The sequence below is a fragment of the Salvelinus namaycush genome, chromosome 32, assembly GCF_016432855.1.
Source record: "Salvelinus namaycush isolate Seneca chromosome 32, SaNama_1.0, whole genome shotgun sequence".
Lineage (NCBI taxonomy): Eukaryota > Metazoa > Chordata > Actinopteri > Salmoniformes > Salmonidae > Salvelinus > Salvelinus namaycush.
The window spans coordinates 595,859-616,476 of record NC_052338.1 but is presented as its reverse complement, the minus strand read 5'-3'; the positions used below and the strand labels follow the sequence as shown (position 1 = coordinate 616,476).

The following is a 20,618-nucleotide window of genomic DNA, read 5'->3' as shown; positions in this document are numbered from 1 at the left end:
TAAGGTCTACACCTGTTGTATTCGTTACACGTGACAAATAAACTTTGATTTGATTAACCTGGACGCTTATAAGAAATCCCGCTATGCCCTCACAATCCATCAAACAGTCAAAGCATCAATACAGGACTAAGATTGAGTCCTACTACACCGGTTCAGACGCTTGTCGGATGTGGCAGGGCTTGGAAACTATTACAGACCACAAAGGGAAACCCAGCCGCGAGCTTCCCAGTGACACGAGCCTACCAAATGAGCTAAATGCCATTTATGCTCGCTTCGAGGCAAGCAACACTGAAGCATGCATGAGAGCACCAGCTGTTCCGGACGACTGTGTGATCACGCTCTCCATAGCCAGACGATGTGAGCAAGACCTTAAAACAGGTCAACATTCACAAGGCCGCGGGACCAGACGGATTACCAGGATGTGTACTGGTCAACCTCTCCCTGACAAAGTCTGTAATACCTACATGTTTCAAGCAGACCACCGTAGTCCCTGTGCTCAATAAAGTGAAAGTAGACTGCCTAAATGACTACCTCTCCGTAGCACTCACGTCAGTAGCTATGACGTGCTTTGAAAGGCTGGTCATCGCTCATTATCCCGGAAACCTTAGACCCACTCCAATTCGCATACCGCCCCAACAGATCCACAGATGACTCAAACTCAATCACACTCCACACTGACCTTTCCCGCCTGGACAAAAGGAACACGTATGTGAGAATGCTGTTCATTGATTACAGCTCAGCATTCAACACCATAGTGCCCACGAAGCTCACCACTATTTTTATTTGGGGATTTTTTATTTCAGCTTTATTTTACCAGGTAGGCCAGTTGAGTACAAGTTCTCATTTACAACTGCTACCTGGCCAAGATAAAGCAAAGCAGTGTGACACAAACAACAACACAGAGTTACACATGAAAAAAAAACGTACAGTCAATAACACAATAGGAAAAAATGTATATACAGTGTGTGCAAATGAGGTAAGATTAGGGAGGTAAGGCAATAAATAGACCGTACTGGCGAAGTAATTACAATTTTGCAATTAAACACAGGAGTGATAGATGTGCAGAAGATGAATGTGCAAGTATAGATACTGGGGTGCAAATAAGCAAAAATTAAATATATAACAGTATGGGGATGAGATAGTTGGATGGGCTATTTACAGATGATCTATGTACAGGTGCAGTGATCTGTGAGCTGCTCTGACAGCTGATGATTAAAGTTAGTTCGGGAGATATGAGTCTCCAGCTTCAGTGATTTTTGCAATTCGTTCCAGTCATTGGCTGCAGAGAACTGGAAGGAAAGGCAGCCAACGGAGGAATTGGCTTTGGGGGTGACCAGTGAAATATACCTGCTGGAGCGCATGCTACGGGTGGGTGCTGCTATGGTGACCAGTGAGCTGAGATAAGGCGGGGCTTTACCTAGCAAAGACTTATAGGTGACCTGGAGCCAGTGGGTTTGGCAACGAATATGAAGCGAGGGCCAGCCAACGAGAGCATACAGGTCGCAGTGGTGGGTAGTATATGGGGCATTGGTGACAAAACGGATGGCACGGCGATAGACTGCATCCAATTTGCTGAGTAGAGTGTTGGAGGCTATTTTATAAATGACATCGCCAAAGTCAAGGATCGGTAGGATAGTCAGTTTTACGAGGGTATGTTTGGCAGCATGAGTGAAGGATGCTTTGTTGCGAAATAGGAAGCCAATTCTAGATTTAATTTTGGATTGGATATGCTTAATTTAAGTCTGGAAGAAGAGTTTACAGTCTAACCAAACACCTAGGTATTTGTAATTGTCCACATATTCTAAGTCAGAACCGCCCAGAGTAGTGATGCTGGACAGGCGGGAGGGTGCTGGCAGCGATCGGTTGAAGAGCATGCATTTAGTTTTACTTTACTTCAAGAGCAGTTGGAGGCCACGGAATCAGAGTTGTAAGGCATTGAAGCTCGTCTGGAGGTTAGTTAACACAGTGTCAAAAGAAGGGCCAGAAGTATACAGAATAGTGTCATCTGGTTTGAGGTGGATCAGAGAATCACCAGCAGCAAGAGCGACATCATTGATGTATACAAAAGAGTCGGCCCGAGAATTGAACACTGTGGCACCCTCTTAAAGACTGCCAGAGTTCCGGACAACAGGCCCTTCGATTTGACCTACTGAACTCTATCTGAGAAGTAGTTGGTGAACCAGACGAGGCAGTCATTCGAGAAACCAAGGCGGTTGAGTCTGCTGATAAGAATGTGGTGATTGACAGAGTCGAAAGCCTTGGCCAGGTCGATGAATACGGCTGCACAGTACTGTCTTTTATCGATGGCGGTTATGATATTATTTAGGACCTTGAGCGTGGCTGAGGTGCACCCATGACCATCTCGGAAACCAGATTGCATAGCGGAGAAGGTACGTTGGGATTCGAAATGATCGATGATCTGTTTGTTAACTTGGCTTTCGAAGACCTTAGAAAGGCAGGGTAGGACAGACATAGGTCTGTAACAGTTTGGGTCTAGAGTGTCTCCCCCTTTTGAAGAGGGGCATGACCGTGGCAGCTTTCCGATCTTTAGGGATCTCAGACAATATGAGAAGTTGAACAGGCTAGTAATAGGGGTTGCAACAATTGCGAAGGATAATTTTAGAAAGAGCGTCCAGATTGTCTAGCCTAGCTGATTTATAGGGGTCCAGATTTTGCAACTCTTTCAGAACATCAGCTATCTGGATTTGGGTGAAGGAGAAATGGAGTTTTGGGCAAGTTGCTGTGGGGGGTGCAGGGCTGTTGACCGGGGTAGGGGTAGCCAGGTGGAAAGCATGGCCTGCCGTAGAAAAATGCTTATTGAAATTCTCAATTATCGTGGATTTATCGGTGGTGACAGTGTTTCCAAGCCTCAGTGCAGTGGGCAGCTGGGAGGAGGTGCTCTTTTTCTCTATGGATTTTACTGTTTGAAAAAGCTAGCCTTTGCTTTCCTAACTGCCTGTGTATATTGGTTCCTAACTTTCCTGAAAAGTTTCATATCGCGGGGGCTATTTGATGCTAATGCAGTACGCCACAGGATGTTTTTGTGCTTGTCAAAGGCAATCAGGTCTGGAGTGAACCAAGGGCTATATCTGTTCCTGGTTCTAAAACTAATCTAAGGACCCTGGGACTAAACACCTCCCTCTGCAACTGGATCCTGGACTTCCTGATGGCCGCCCCAGGTGGTAAGGGTAGGCAACAACACATCTGCCACTCTGATCCTCAACACGGGGGCCCCTCAGGGGTGTGTGCTTAGTCCACTCCAGTACTCCCTTTTTACCCACAACTGCGTGGCCAAGCACGAATCCAACACCATCATTAAGTTTGCTGACGACACAACGACAACGATGAGACAGCCTATAGGGAGGAGGTCAGAGACCTGGCAGTGTGGTGCCAGGACAACAACCTCTCCCTCAACGTGATCAAGACAAAGAAAATAACCGTGGACTACAGAAAAGGGGGGGCCGAACATGCCCCCATTCACATCGACGGGAATGTAGTCGAGTGGGTTGAGAGTTTCAAGTTCCTTGGTGTCCACGTCACCAACAAACTATCATGGTCTAGTCACACTAAGACAGTCGTGAAGAAGGCACGACAACACCTTTTCCCCCTCAGGAGACTGAAAACATTTGGCATGTGACCCCAAATCCTCAAAAGGTCATACAGCCTCACCATCGAGAGCATCCTGACCGGTTGCATCACCACCTGGTATGGCAACTGCTCGTCATCCGACCGTACGGCACTACAGAGGTTAGTGCGTACGGCCCAGTACATCACTGGGGCCAAGCTTCCTGCCAAAAATTGTCAAAGACTCCAGTCATCCAAGTCATCGACTGTTCTCTCTGCTATGACACGGCAAGCGGTACCGGAATGCCAAGTCTAGGTCCAAAATGCTCCTTAACAGCTTCTACCCCCAAGCTATAAGACTGTTGAACAATTAATCAAATGGCCACGCGGACTATTTACACTGCTACTACTCGGTGTACCCCTACCTCGACTAATGTACAAATTACCTCGACTAACCTGTACCCCCGCACATTGACTCGGTACCGGTACCCCCTGTATATAGCCTCGGTATTGTTATTTTATTGTGTTACTTTTTATTTTGTTTTTTACTTTAGTTTATTTAGTAAATATTTTCCTAACTCTATTTATTGAACTGCATTGTTGGTTAAGGGCTTTTAAATATGCATTTGACGGTAAGGTCTACACCTGTTGTATTTGGCGCATGTGACAAATAAAATGATTTGTGTTGTGGAAAATCTACACAGGTGAGTGACCTATGTCAAAGCTACTGTAAGCCCATTACACTCAATAATAGAGTTACCTTCATTGGAATGAAATAGAAGATCCTGCGGAGCATCAGTAATTGGTCAGCACAGACTAAGGGAGCATTGGAGCAATTTATCAAAGAGCTGTAATAAGTGTCAAAATTAGACTTGACAGTAAATTCACGTAATCAATATGTCAGGTCTATTTTCTGTTTGATGGTTGTGAATGAGATCATTTTAAATGCTGCAGGATGATGTATCTATTTGACATTTCTTGACAAAATTATGTTAGCAATCCCCTGGGTGGAACACTAAAACATTTATATCGCAGAAATGTTAGCTGTGTGGAGGAACATTTTGTCATTTATATTTTCTACGACATTTTCAGCTTTTTATGTGCTGGAAAGACCTACCATTATGCTATTATGCTACTGTATCTTGTTACTAAATGGCCAAACGGCTTATCTAGCCTAATTACATTTGACCCGGTTTGTTCTGGAATTCCAGTGCACCCTGTTTAAGTAGGAGTGACCAATGCAAATAAAATGACCAGCTATAATGGCCGGGCTTCTGGTTTAAAGATGTCTCCACAGTATTTCCACTATACTCTGTGCTCAAGGAAGATCTGCAAACACATAATAAAATGCTCACGCATGCTCTGTGTTTAGTGGAGATTGTGTTTGGTGCCACGTTAGGGAACTGTTGGTCAGTGTTGTGTCTGGGCTTCATGCTGGCTTTGGGGCCCATTAACCCTATAAGCTGAGCCCCACTCACTATGAGTGCTCTCTCAGCCTTGGGGGAATCGCTGCTTCAGAAAACTCCATCTCCACTGAAGGCTTGCCATCGTTACCTGGCAACTGCCACACACAACAGGAAACAGACTGAGGGACTCTGTCACAACGCCAGAGAAAAAAGGAGCACATTGATGATGGGAGACAGGAAGGCTGAGTGGTAGGGACGATGGAGGGTGGGTGGTGCAGGGCTGGCCCTTAAATGTACACAAAGAGCTAACATAAATGACATGCATATCATTCTCTCCTGGGTCAAAGTAGAGGAGAGATTGACATCATCACTACTTGTCTTTGTGATAGGCATTGACATGTTGAAAGCGACAAGCTGTCTGTTTAAATGACTAGCACACAGCTCAGACACCCATGCACAAGGCATGCCACCAGGGGTCTCTTCACAGTCCCCAAGTCCAGAACACATTTTGGGAAACACAGTACTGCAGTCATGGCCAAAAGTTTTGAGAATGACACAAATATACATTTTCACAAAGTCTGCTGCCTCAGTTTGTATGATGGCAATTTGCATATACTCCAGAATGTGACGAAGAGTGATCAGATGAATTGCAATTAATTGCAAAGTCCCTCTTTGCCATGCAAATGAACTGAATCGCAAAAAAACATTTCCACTGCATTTCAGCCCTGCCACAAAAGGACCAGCTGACATCATGTCAGTGATTCTCTCGTTAACACAGGTGTGAGTGTTGACGAGGACAAGGCTGGAGATCACTCTGTCATGCTGATTGAGTTCGAATAACAGACTGGAAGCTTCAAAAGGAGGGTGGTGCTTGGAATCATTGTTCTTCCTCGGCAAACCATGGTTACCTGCAAGGAAACACGTGCCATCAACATTGCATTGCACTAAAAGGGCTTCACAGGCAAGGATATTGCTGCCAGCAAGACTGCACCTAAATCAACCATTTATCGGATCACCAAGAACTTCAAGGAGGGCGGATCAATTGCTGTGAAGAAGGCTTCAGGGCACCCAAGAAAGTCCAGCAAGCGCCAGGACCGTCTCCTAAAGTTGATTCAGCTGCGGGATCGGGGCAACACCAGTACAAAACTTGCTCAGGAATGGCAGCAGGCAGGTGTGAGTGCATCTGCACGCACAGTGAGGCAAAGACTTTGGAGGATGGCCTGGTGTCAAGAAGGGCAGCAAAGAAGCCACTTCTCTCCAGGAAAAACATCAGGGACAGACTGATATTCTACTAAAGGTACAGGGATTGGACTGCTGAGGACTGGGTTAAAGTCATTTTCTCTGATGAATCCCCTTTCCGATTGTTGGGGCATCCGGCAAAAAGCTTGTCTGGAGAAGACAAGGTGAGGGCTACCATCAGTTCTGTGTCATGCCAACAGTAAAGCATCCTGAGACCATTCATGTGTGGGGTTGCTTCTCAGCCAAGGGAGTGGGCTCACTCACAATTTTGCCTAAGAACACAGCCATGAATAAAGAATGGTACCAACACGTCCTCCGAGAGCAACTTCTCCCAACCATCCAGGAACAGTTTGGTGACGAACAATGCCTTTTCCAGCATGATGGAGCACCTTGCCATAAGGCAAAAGTGATAACTAAGTGGCTCGGGGAACAAAACATTGATATTTTGGGTCCATGGATAGGAAACTCCCCAGACCTTAATCCCATTGAGAACTTGTGGTCAATCCTCAAGAGGCCGGTGGACAAACAAAAACCCACAAATTCTGACAAACTCCAAGCATTGATTAAGCAACAATGGGCTGCCATCAGTCAGGATGTGGCCCAGAAATTAATTGACTGCATGCCAGGGCTGATTGCAGAGGTCTTGAAAAAGAAGGGTCAACACTGCAAATTTTGACTCTTTCAACTTCATGTAATTGTCAATGAAAGCCTTTGACACTTACGAAATGCTTGTAATTATACTTCAGTATTCCATAGTAACATCTGACAAAAATATCTAAAGACACTGAAGCAGCAAACTTTGTGGAAATTAATATTTGTGTCATTCTCAAAACTTTTGGCCACGACTGTACACAGAGCCATTACTACATGGAACTCTATTCCACATTAAGTAACTCAGGAAAGCAGTAAAATTAGATTATAATAATACTATACCTCATGGAACAATGCGGACTGTAAAGAGACACACACAGGCAGATATGTAGTGGTGCAAAGATGTTATACACTCTAAAAATTAGGGGTTCAACAAGGGTTCTTCTTAGACCCTCAAAGTTCTTCAAAGAACCTTTAGGGTTCTTGGCACTGATAATTGCCCACAAAACATTTTTCCAAGAATCCATAGGAGGTGGAGTTCATCGAGGAACCTCGTTAGTTGGCGTGGGTACTTGCAGGAACTTAAATTCCCTACTGAAACATTTGAATTTGAATTTGAAAGGACAGCAGGGGCAGGCACTTAACTGAACAATGGAAAGATCTCCTCAATTTAAGGTAAGGTTTGTCCCTTGTATGATCTACAATTATATTGTTTTCTGATGACACCATCTATCTTTTCATATTTGTGCAAAACTTTCTAAAACAGAAAATGGACACAATTCAATGGATACCATTCAACAAAGAGGTAAGCCTCCCGGGTGGCGCAGTGGTCTAGGGCACTGCATTGCAGTGCTAGCTGCGCCACCAGAGTCTCTGGGTTCGCGACCAGGCTGGGCTGGGTTCGCGCCCAGGCTCTGTCGCAGCCGGCCGCAACCGGGAGGTCCGTGGGGCGACGCACAATTGGCATAGCGTCGTCCGGGTTAGGGAGGGTTTGGCCGGTAGGGATATCCTTGTCTCAGTATGTAAAATGTATGCACTCTACTGTAAGTCGCTCTGGATAAGAGCGTCTGCTAAATGACTAAAATGTAAATGTAAGTATATGTTGAAGGCTAGCTATATCGGTGCAGATGACTGAACTGCTCACTTTTGTGTATGTGTCTTTAGGTATAAAGACAAGGAGACATACAAATTGGCATTGGTATGTAATGCAGATCAGATTTACCATCCTCCTCCCTTACCTCTTCAATGAATTTACCCTCAAAAGTTTTAGAACACCTACTCATTCAAGGGTTTTTCTTTATTTTACGATTTTCTACATTGTAGAATAATAGTGAAGACATCAAAACTATGAAATAACACATATGGAATCATGTAGTAACCAAAAAAGGGTTAAACAAATCAAAATATATTTTATATTTGAGGTTCTTCAAATAGCCACCCTTTGCCTTGGTGATAGATTTGCACACTCTTGGCATTCTCTCAACCAGCTTCACCTGGAATGCTTTTCCAGCAGTCTTGAAAGAGTTCCCACATATGCTGAGCACTTGTTGGCTGCTTTTCCTTCACTATGCGGCCCGACTCATCCCAAACTATCTCAATTTGGATGAGGTGGATCCTCCAATCCTGTGGCAGTCCTCATGAGCTCCAGTTTCATCATAGCGCTTGATGGTTTTTGTGACTGCACTTGAAAAAACTTTCAGAGTTCTTGAAATGTTCCGTATTGACTGAACCTCATGTCTTAAACTAATGATGAACAGTAGTTTCTCTTTGCTTATTTGAGCTGTTATTGACATAATATGGACTTGGTCTTTTGCCAAAGAGGGCTATCTTCTGTAAACCCCTCCTACCTTGTCACAACACAACTGATTTGCTCAAACACATTAGAAAGGAAATAAATTCCACAAATGAACTTTTAAGAAGGCTCACCTGTTAATTGAAATGCATTCCAGGTGACTACCTCATGAAGCTGGTTGAGAGAATGCCAAGAGTGTGCAAAGCTGTCATCTAGGCAAAGGGTGGCTATTTGAAGAATCTCAAATGTAAAATATATTTTAAAAAATGTAACCCTTTTTTGGTTACTACATTATTTTACAATGTAGAAAAAAGTAAAAGTAAAGAAAAACCCTTGAATGAGTAGGTGTTCTAAAACGTTTGACCAGTAGTGTATTTATTGCATTTTGTATTAAACCTTTATTTAACTAGGCAAGTCAGATAAGAACAAATTCTTATTTACAATGATGGCCTACCTCAGCCAAACCCTAACCCGGACGACGCTGGGCCAATTGTGCACCGCCCTATGAGACTCCCAGTCACGGCCGGTTGTGATACAGCCTGGAATAGAACCAGGGTCTGTAGTGACACTTCTAACACTGAGATGCAGTGCCTTAAACTGCTGCTCATCCCATAGGCCTCTACATTATTCACATTTACACAAAAACCAAGGTATGAATACTGTTGTGTGCATGTTTTGTTGATCATCTGTGTAACTACTATTTTTTGGTTCACAGACTTCACCCTATCTACACCTCTTATGAATATAACAGGAAAGCTGTTTGATCACCATGCACCCAAAAAATCATTCTGGCTATGGCTAGGGAGAACATCAACACATTAACATCAACATGTCAGAGGATATACCCATTGGACATGGGGCTCTGCTGGGTGTTTACCTCATATTTTGTTTTTAATTCTGCTTTGCCACTAAAATCATAATAAACACTGAAAACTAAAATAGTGTGTTATTGTTATGCATATTATTATTAATAATAATAGGGGAGGGGGGAGTAGTAAAAATGTTCCCCAAAAGGTTCTTCAAAAGGTTATTTGAGGAGCTATTAAAAGGGGTTATTTGAAGAACATATAAGGGTTCCCCCACAGTTTCAATTTGAAGAACCCCTAAGGATACTCCAAGAAGCTTTTATTTTTAGATTATTATTTTTTGTAAATATTATTTTTTGATGCGCCTTAGTATGTTTAAACTCCAGGAAGAGTAGCTGCTGCTTGGCAGCAGTTAATGGGGATCCCAAAAAAATAGAAATAGAAATGGCATATCCATTATCTGATCTTCCTTCTCATGCTCTTTACATGTAAATATTGCATTTCATTTTCCACTAGCCTGCAGCGCTCTCTGAACAGCAACTGTCGCTGCCAGCCCAGCTAATCAACCACGTGTGGAAGTAGCTGAAAACCACAGTGAGTGGAGTGAATCTCAATTAAACGTATCTGCTGGTCAGACATGGAGATCAGCATCACTGTTCAAGGGGCGGTGCGCTTGCGCTGAAGGTGATCCCCGGGTTTATAATCGCCAAGGAGCTCTCTGCAACCAAGCAGTGCGTCACACATGCCCAGACCAGCTAGGATCCCCTTCCACACAATCAATCAGGTATTACAAATCAGTCGCTCAAATAATATTTACTCTCCATGGGAATCGTACATTGAATCCCGTCCCTGCGTTTTGATTTCTTTGCTTTATCCAATTGTATCCAAAAGTGTTTCACTCTGCAGATACGATTTGTATTTTTCTTCGAGTCGCTTTTAAAATAATCTACATTCATTTTTTCTTTCTCATTAAGCAGATTTGCCATAGTTTCGAAGTGTTGTTAGAATATAGCGAGAGCGCATCACCATCATCATTAGAGACCTAAAGCGAAGCTTTATGGCTATTGGATAACGCAGACCTGCGGCTGTCTTCAAAGTTCGATTTCGGACGTGCGGTTACCTTGTCTGTAGGAAAAAATGAAATCTGCTGAAGAGGGTGAGTAGACTCTTCCTGTTACTTTTGAATGTCAGACTGCGTTTAATAGTAATATTGCATTCATAAACGATAATTCCATCGACATCTGAACGGATGATTTTGCGTGTTGGATAGCTGCCTGTCTTGTCTAGTGGTGCACTTTCTCTTCAGGTGTCTGTGAATGGGTTTCTCCTCTGTTTCGATGGCCTACTATTATACAGGTATGACAATGTAGAAGCGTACTGAATACTGAGATGATTATAGGATATGCTAACAATAAGACGTAGCCTAATTTACATAAACAAAAATATAAACGCAACATACAACAATTTCAAAGATTTAACTGAGTTATAGTTTATATAAGTAAATCAGTCAATTGAAATAAATAAATTAGGTCCTAATCTGTGGATATCAATACAGTCATGTGAATTGAAATTGAATAAAAAAATAGGTAGGGGCATGGATCAGAAAACAAGTCAGTATCTGGTGTGAACCCCATTTGCCTCATGCAGCGTGACACATCTCTTTCACATTGAGTAGATAAGGCTGTTGATTGTGGCCTGTGGAATGTTCTCTCACTCCTCTTCAATGGCTGTGCAAAGTTGCTGGACATTGTCAGGAACTGGAACACGCTGTAGTACTCGTCGAACCAGACCATCCCAAACATGTTCAATGGGTGACATGTCTGGTGAGAATGCAGGACATGGAAGAACTGGGACATTTTCTTTCAGCTTCCAGGAGTTGTGTACAGATCCTTGCGGCATGGGGCCGTGCATTATCATGCTGAAACATGAGGTGATAGCGATGGATAAATGGCACAGCAATGGGCCTCAGGACTCGTCACGGTATCTCAGTGCATTCAAATTGCCATCAATAAAATGCAATTGTGATTGTTGTCCGTAGCTCATGCCTGCCCATACCATAACCCCACCGCCACCATTGGGCACTCTTGACAGCGTTGGCATCAGCAAACCGCTGGCCCACACGACCCCATACACCCTGTCTGCCATCTGCCCGGTACAGTTGAAACCGGGATTCATCCGTGAAGAGCACACTTCTCCAGCATGCCAGTGGCCATTGAAGGTGAGCATTTGCCCACTGAAGTGGGTTAAGACACCGAACTTCAGTCAGGTCAAGACCTTGGTGAGGACAACGAGCATGCAGATGAGCTTCCCTGAGACGGTTTCTGACAGTTTGTGTGGGAATGCTTTGATTTTGCAAACCCACAGTTTCATCAGCTGCCTGGGTGGCTGGTCTAAGATGATCCCGCAGGTGAAGAAGCTGGATGTGGAGGTCCTTGGCTGGCATGGTTACACTTGGTCTGCGATTGTGAGGCCGGTTGGACGTACTGCCAAATTTTCTAAAATGATGTTGGAGGCGGCTTATGGTAGAGAAATTAACATAACATTATCTTGCAACAGCTCTGGTGGACATTCCTGCAGTCAGCATGCCAATTGCACACTCCGTCAACATTTGTGGCATTGTGTTGTGAGACAAAACTGCATATTTTAGAGTGGTGTTTTGTTGTCCCCAACACAAGGTGCACCTGTGTAATGATCATGCTGTTTAATCAGCTTCTTGACAATCATCACCTGTCAGATGGATGGATTATCTTGGCAAAGGAGAAATGCTCACCAACAGGGATGTAAATAAATGTGTGCACAATTTGAGATAAGTAATATTTTTGTTAGTGAAAAAATGCAGGGATCTTTTATTTCAGCTCATGAAACATGGGACCAACACTTCACATGTTGCGTGTATATTTTTGTTCAGTATATATCCATGGTAGCTACTTACGTTATGAAATAAATATTTGGTTTCATCAAAAGGTTTATATATAGTACCCATTTAAATTGTATGTATTGAGGCGAAAAATGGTTTATACTGTACATATTGGGGATATGTTTATATTGCCTTAAGGAATGATGAACTTTGAAACACATGGGTCTTTATTATGAGAGCTACATTACATTATGAGGCACCACTCCTATGAGTAGGGAGTGGTGGGCGTGGCAGCGGTGGCACAAAAGCTCTCATTCAGGATGGTTTACTCAAATTGGTTATCCATGCCTCTCTGCCTTTTCTTGCATAAGTAAACAGACCCCATTTGAAGAGAAATTGACCCAAAATGCACAGTGTTTCAGTGTGTAAGTCTAGATTTAATACAATTCAGTCAGAGAGCGCACACAACTACCAGTGGTTCTCGTTGGTAAAATGGCATCTTCTATGCAATCCATTTAGAATTGACATGGAGACATTGCAAAGCTGTGACACCACTGTGATGTTAAAGGTTATTACATTGTGATTATGTTGTGGGCGTCATGTGGTGGTGCACTGATGTCATGTCTTTATGGTTGCCTCAGTAGTCTCTTAATTCACAGCAGACAGGAGCTCTGGCGACTGCATGCTGTCTGAGACTGGACTGGTTTTAAGAGCTGACTAGTAAGATTACTCAGGTCCGTGTACCCTTAACCATCCCTTCCCCCATTCTCCTCTGTCTGTGCCACATGGGTAGTCAGTCTGTCTCTTATGCCCTCATACCCAGTGAGGGAGCTGGCATCTTGAACCTCCCCTGTTGGGCACAGATTGCACCTTTTAGTCATGTAAACAAACTAGCCATGTGGCACCCCATCATGAGCAACACCATCACAGCAGCTTTCTTTGTAATTCACTGGCAACTACAGTATGTCTTTCAGTGTGTGAGCCAATGAGAGTATGTATGGACCATAATTCTAACTCATTCTATGTATTTGCTTTTCAGATAAATACAGCCACACCCCCAACATCAGTCTCTCCCTGGGCAAATCCTGCCTGCTCTCCCAGTACCACAGTCTCCAGTCTGGCCCCACCATCTCAGTGTCCATCAGCCAGCCTCCCAGCTACAGCGCCCAGAACGACATGAGGACAGTGGGTTACTACTCATTCCCTAGCATCCATCCAAACGAGGCCCCGGTCCTCGAGAGCCCTCGTATTGAGATCACAGCCTACGGGCAGTTTCCTGAGGAGGAGGTGGAAGAGAGCAACAACCTTCCTGTGCCTAAACAGGTCAACTCCATTGTGACCCTGACGTTGCCCAACGCAGATGGCTACCGGGACCCCAGCTGCCTCAGCCCGGCCAGCAGTGTGTCATCACGCAGCTGTCACTCCGAGGCCTCGTCCTACGAGTCGGGCTTCTCCTACAACTATGAAAACTCACCCCAGAACTCGCCCTGGCAGTCGCCCTGCGTCTCGCCCAAGGGCTCCTCCTCTCTCGCCCTGCCGGGTGAAGCTTGCACCCATGCGGGCTCCCCACATAACTCCCCCTCTACTTCCCCCCTCACCAGTGTCATGGATGACAGCTGGATGGGCCAGCGAGGCTCCAGGCCCAACTCCCCTTGTGGTGGCAAGAGAAAATACAGCTTCAACGGAACCGCAACCTACAAGTACCCCTACTCCCCCAACCATTCCCCTGGGCCGTCCCCTCACACCTCCCCACGCCTCAGTGTCACAGACGAGTCCTGGATGCCTAACAACACCAACCAGTACACCAACTCAGCCATAGTTGCAGCCATCAACGCTCTGACCACAGACGGTGTGGCAGACCTGGGGGAGGGCATTCCTCTGAAGGCCCGGAAGACCAGCCTGGAGCCTGGGGCAGTCTGCCTGAAGGTAGAGCCTGGAGGAGAGGAGCTCAGCCCTGGGGAGCTTTGCCAGGATGAGTACTCCTCCCGCCTGCCCTTAAAGAAGGAGAACTACTGTGGGAGGTTACTGGATGTGCCATCGCACCCATACTCATGGTCCAAGCCAAAGCAATATGTCAGGTAAGCTGATGCAAGACTTTGACTGACTGAAATAATATTCATTATAAGGTTGACAGCTCCAGACAACTAAACTTTATTGAGGTCAAATTAAAGTCAATTCAGAAATATCCATTATGAGGAAACATCCCAGCAAAGCACTGACAATCTGCAGTTGTGTCTTGCTAGATGGCAAACGTTAAATATACCCTCTCCATCTTAGCCCATCTCTGCCAGCCCTTGACTGGCAGCTGCCATCCAGCTCCGGGCCGTACAGCTTGCAGATCGATGTGCAGCCCAAATCTCACCACCGCGCCCACTACGAGACCGAAGGGAGCAGAGGGGCAGTCAAGGCTCTGGCAGGAGGACACCCTGTGGTGCAGGTCTGCTATCCTCCTTATACTAACATACCGTACTGTTAAAATAGAGTAGTCTGCATGTAATACCATTAGCCCTATCACTCCTCTGCTTACCACTTTCTCCAACCTATTTCTACGATCACTTTCTCTCCAACTTATTTAAATCTCCAGTGCTGAAATATGTTAGTGGGTATGTGTTTTTAACTTTTTTTAAAAATCATTACAAGTCTATAAAGTTATTCGAAAGACGTCATAGTTTTGAATGAAATACCATAGGTATGCTATTAGACAGACCAGTCCGCTCAGTCAGTTCCTGTCCAGACGAGGGTGACTCAAACTTTTCCATTATGTCTCAAGTGCAGGCAGACAGTTGCAAAGCGAAGTAATGTGACCAGTAAAGCTTAGTCATGAGATTAAACCACAGTAACTTTGGTGGTCGAATCAGAAGAAGTATTGAGTAATAGTAATTCTTGGACTACAAGGCCGGTCTTCCCAATCATTGCACCACATCACTGACTTGATTTCAACCTCTGAATAAACCACAGTGAGAAGGGAAAGTAAGTCATCAAAGGTGTCTGCAGGCAAAGTTAGAATGTGTTGAGTGGTATCTAGACGGTTGAACATCTCACATATTCTTGTGCGGTGACACCCCAAAGTTTGCGACCACCCTGAGAATCCAACCAGTAGGCTACAGTGGGGCTGAATGGGAACCTGGGAACGTAGCTAGCTAAGCATATTGAACAATCCCATGTGTCTAAACACCAGCATGCACATCTGTGCTGGGTAGTTTTTCTCTGTGATTAGGTGCTAATGATTTAATGACATGGGGTCTGGGTTACTCTCATCATGAAATGGAGAGTGTGCTCTTTTGAAAACCTCCACCTCCCTCCTCTTCCCTCCCTCCCCCAGCTTCTGACCAAACACACAGACTTCCCTTTGTTTAGGAAAGTTCCCGTCTGTAATGCTGACATCATCCACAGTGGCTTCCTATGGAGACAGCCTGACCAGGCCGGGCTCAAACCACACGTTTCTGGCAGTCTGACGGAGATGTTAGAGGAAACCTCAGAGAAGGCCGCTCAATCTCCCTACACTCTTAGAAAAAATGGTTCCAAAAGGGTTCTTCGGCTGTCCCCATAGGATAACCCTTTTTGGTTGCAGGTAGAACCGTTTTGTGTTCCATGTAGAACCCACTGTGGAAAGGGTTTTTACTTGGAACCCTAAAGGGTTCTACCTGAAACCAAAAAAGGTTATCCTATGGGGACAACCGAAGAACCCTTTTTAGGTTCTAAATATAACCTTTTTTCTAAAAGTGTATCTTCCTGATTACATGGTACTCTGTGGGCTGTGGACGCTGGCTGACTGGTCCTTCTCGCTGGCTCTTCCTATGAGTCAAACCTTGACCAAACTGTGCAGAGTTTGTTCTGGAAGCTGCTTCAGTTCCCTCCTTGTCGAGTACAGCTTTCTGTTCTTTTCGAATGCCACGGCTGCTGCTGCTGCAAGCCACATGCGCCATTTTGCAGATGGCAGACTGAGTAATGCTCTTTTATGGCGAAAATCATTAACTAATGTAAAATATAGTGAGTGAAAATATCTAAAACTGGCCAAAGATAATACTGTAAATGAGGATGTGTATTGTGTAACCATCCCTTGGAGCTGGAGGGGTGGAGAGAGAAATAGAGAGAGGGTTGCCCTCTCCCCTCCTTATTTTCCTCCCTCTATGGTGCCATGAGCGGCCAGAGTCTTGACATTCCTCTAGTGGGTGATAATACGATCTAGGGAGGGGAGACTGCACTGCCAGTGCCAAAACGAGCTAACTCTAACTCCATCACACACTCCCTACATCCTAAATAAACAGCATTGCTAGGCAGCAACCCATTTCCTTACACAAATATACAGAGCATTTGCAGGCTCTTAACCCTCAAAGGGATGACATGTTTTGCCTATTGCTTTCCCAACCTTAGCTTAGTTAGCGACCCTCTCCACATCTTCCAGTGATGGAGGTTTTAGGAAGCTCCATAGCTTCCTATAACATGTGGTGGTTGCGGAATCAAGGACCCCTGGAGCCCTGCTGTGATGGAGAAGCACCTGAATGCTCACACAGACAAGCCGGTTCTCATTTCCGGGCCTCTACCAACAATAGGTAATGGAACACATATTTTCCGACAAGATAGAACTGCCAAAGGGGGCAGAGTTGCAATCTACTGCAGAGTTCTGTCATACTATCCAGGTCTGTGCCCAAACAATTTAAGCTTCTACTTTTAAAAAGCCACCTTTCCAGAAACAAGTCTCTCACCCTTGCGGCTTGCTATAGACCACCTTCTGCCCCCAGCTGTGCCCTGGACACCATATGTGAATTGATTGCCCCCCCCATCCATCTTCAGAGCTCATGCTGTTAGGTGACCTAAACTGGGACATGCTTAACACCCCGGCCATCCTACAATCTAAGCTTGATGACCTCAATATCACACAAATTATCAATGAACCTACCAGGTACAACTCCAAATCTGTAAACACAGGCACCCTCATAGATATCATCCTAACCAACCGGCCCTACAAATACACCTCTGCTGTCTTTAACCAGGATCTCAGCAATCACTGCCTCATTGCTTGCGTCCGTAATGGGTCTACGGTCAAACGACCACCCCTCATCACTGTCAAATGCTCCCTAAAACACTACAGCGAGAAGGCCTTTCTAATCGACCTGGCCCGGGTATCCTGGAAGGATATTGACATTATTCCGTCAGTAGAGGATGCCTGGTTATTCTTCAAAAGTGCTTTCCTCACAATCTTAAATAAGCATGCCCCATTCAATTTTTTTTTAACCAGGAACAGATACAGCCCGTGGTTCACTCCAGACCTGACTGGCCTTGACCCGCACAAAAACATCCTGTGGCGTACTGCATTAGCATTGAAAAGCCCCTGCAATATACAACTTTACAGGGAAGTTAGGAACCAATATACACAGGCAGTTAGGAAAGCAAAGGCTAGCTTTTTCAAACAGAAGTTTGCATCTTGCAGCACAAACTCCAAAAAGTTTTGGGAGAATAAGACACCTCCTCCCAGCTGTTCACTGCACAGGCTAGGAAACACTGTCACCACCGATAAATCCACGATAATTGAGAATTTCAATAAGCATTTTTCTATGGAAGGCCATGCTTTCCACCTGGCCACCCCTTCCCTGGTCAACAGCCCTGCACCCCCCACAGCAACTTACCCAAGCCTCCCCATTTCTCCTTCACCCCAATCCAAATAGCTGATGTTCTGAAAGAGCTGCAAAATCTGGACCCCTACAAATCAGCAGGGCTAGACAATCTGGACCCTTTTTCTAAAATGATCAGCCGAAATTGTTGCAACCCCTATTACTAGCCTGTTCAACCTCTGTTTTGCATCGTCTGAGATCCCCAAAGATTGGAAAGCTGCCGTGGTCATCCCCCTCTTCAAAGGGGGAGACACTCTAGACCCAAACTGCTACAGACCTATATCTATCCTACCCTGCCTTTCTAAGGTCTTCGAAAGCCAAGTTAACAAACAGATCACCGACCATTTTGAATCCCACCGTACCTTCTCTGCTATGCAATCTGGTTTCAGAGCTGGTCATGGGTGCACCTCAGCCACTCTCAAGGTCCGAAATGATATCATAACCTCCATTGACCATCGATAAGAGACAACGCTGTGCAGATGTATTCATAGACCTGGCCAAGGCTTTCGACTCTGTCAATCACCACATTCTTATCAGCAGACTCAACAGCCTTGATTTCTCAAATAACTTCCTCGCCTGGTTCACCAACTACTTCTCAGACAGAGTTCAGTGTGTCAAATCGGAGGGCCTGTTGTCCGGACCTCTGGCAGTCTCTTTGGGGGTGCCACAGGGTTCAATTCTCGGGCTGACTCTTTTCTCTGTATACATCAATGATGTCACTCTTGCTGCTGGTGATTCTCTGATCCACCTCTACGCAGACGATACCATTCTGTACACCTCTGGCCCTTCTTTTGACACTGTGTTAACTAATCTCCAGGCGAGCTTCAATGCCATACAACTCTCCTTCCGTGGCCTCCAACTGCTCTTAAATGCAAGTAAAACTAAATGCATGCTCTTCAACCGATCGCTACCAGCACCTGCCCGCCCGTCCAGCATCACTACTCTGGACGGTTCTGACTTAGAATATGTGGACATCTATAAATACCTAAGTATCTGGTTAGACTGTAAACTCTCCTTCCAGACTCACATTAAACATCTCCAATCCAAAGTTAAATCTAGAATCGGCTTCCTATTTCGCAAAAAAGCATCCTTCACTCATGCTGCCAAACATACACTCGTAAAACTGACTATCCTACCGATCCTTGACTTCGGCGATGTCATTTACAAAATAGCCTCCAACACTCTACTCAGCAAATTGGATGCAGTTTATCACCGTGCCATCCGTTTAGTCACCAAAGCCCCATATACTACCCACCACTGCGACCTGTATGCTCTCGTTGGCTGGCCCTCGCTTCATATTCGTCACCAAACCCACTGGCTTCAGATCATCTACAAGTCTTTTCTAGGTAAAGCCCCGCCTTATCTCAGCTCACTGGTCATCATAGCAGCACCCATCCGTAGCATGCGCTCCAGCAGGTATATTTCACTGGTCACCCCCAAAGCCATTTCCTCCTTTGGCCGCCTTCCAGTTCTCTGCAGCCAATGACTGGAACGAATTGCAAAAATCACTGAAGCTGGAGACTCATATCTCCCTCACTAACTTTAAGCATCAGCTGTCAGAGCAGCTCACAGGTCACTGCACCTGTACATAGCCCATCTGTAAATAGCCCATCCAACTATCTCATCCCCATACTGTTATTTCATTTTTTTGCTCCTTTGCACCCAGTATCTCTACTTGCACATTCATCTTCTGCAAATCTATCACTCCAGTGTTTAATTGCAAAATTGTAATTATTTTGCCACTATGGCCTATTTATTGCCTTACCTCCCTTATCTTACCTCATTTGCACACACTGTGTATATATACTTTTTTCCCTATTGTGTTATTGACCGTATGTTTGTTTATTCCATGTGTAACTCTGTGTTGTTTGTGTCACAGTGCTTTGCTTTATCTTGGCCAGGTCGCAGTTGTTAATGAGAACCTGTTCTCAACTAGCCTACCTTGTTAAATAAAGGTGAAATATATTTTTTTATAAATATGGATACCCCCGCTGTTTTCAAATCTGGTAGAAGGCTTGGGCTGTCACGTATAAACGTGCAACGTTTAATGTCAAAGATCAACCTTCTTGATATCTGGGTGCATGAGCTTGGCTAAATAGCTTGATCCTGGATAAGGACATTGACATTGCTGATTACAACATCTTCAGGTGTGACAGACTGAAAATGGGTGGCTATATATGTGCTATGAACTCAGCAAAAACAGAAACGTCCTCTCACTCACAATTGCGTTTATTTTCAGCAAACTTAACATATTTGTGTGAACATAAGATTCAACAAATGCAACAAACTGAACAATTTCTACAGACATGTGACTAACAGAAATGGAAAGTGTCCATGAACAAAGGGGGGGGGGGGTCAAAAGTAACAGTCAGTATCAGGTGTGGCCACCAGCTGCATTAAGTGCTGCAGTGCATCTCCTCCTCCTGGATATCACCGGATTTGCCAGTTCTTGCTGTGAGATGTTACCCCACTCTTCCACCAAGGCACCTGCAAGTTCCCAGACATTTCTGGGGGGAATGGCCCTAGCCGTCACCCTCCGATCAAGCAGGTCCCAGACGTGCTCAATGGGATTGAGATCCGGGCTCTTTACTGGCCATGGCAGAACATTGACATTCCTGTCTTGCAGGAAATCACGCACAGAATGAGCAGTATGGCTGGTGGCATTGTCATGCTGGAGGGTCATGTCAGGATCAGCCTGCAGGAAGGGTACCACATGAGGGAGGAGGATGTGTTCCCTGTAACGCACAGCGT

General features: G+C 45.0%; 1 protein-coding gene across 1 annotated transcript in view; it reads left to right on the top strand.

Moving 5' to 3' along the window:
• Positions 1-10,535: 10,535 nt before the first annotated feature.
• The window catches only part of LOC120026743 (nuclear factor of activated T-cells, cytoplasmic 1-like), a 48,844-nt gene continuing 38,761 nt past the window's right edge, over positions 10,536-20,618 (top strand). The window contains exons 1-3 of the mRNA XM_038971465.1: positions 10,536-10,554; positions 13,295-14,333; positions 14,533-14,692. Coding sequence (XP_038827393.1) covers positions 10,536-10,554; positions 13,295-14,333; positions 14,533-14,692 — 1,218 coding nt within the window. The remainder of the gene's footprint in view (positions 10,555-13,294; positions 14,334-14,532; positions 14,693-20,618) is intronic.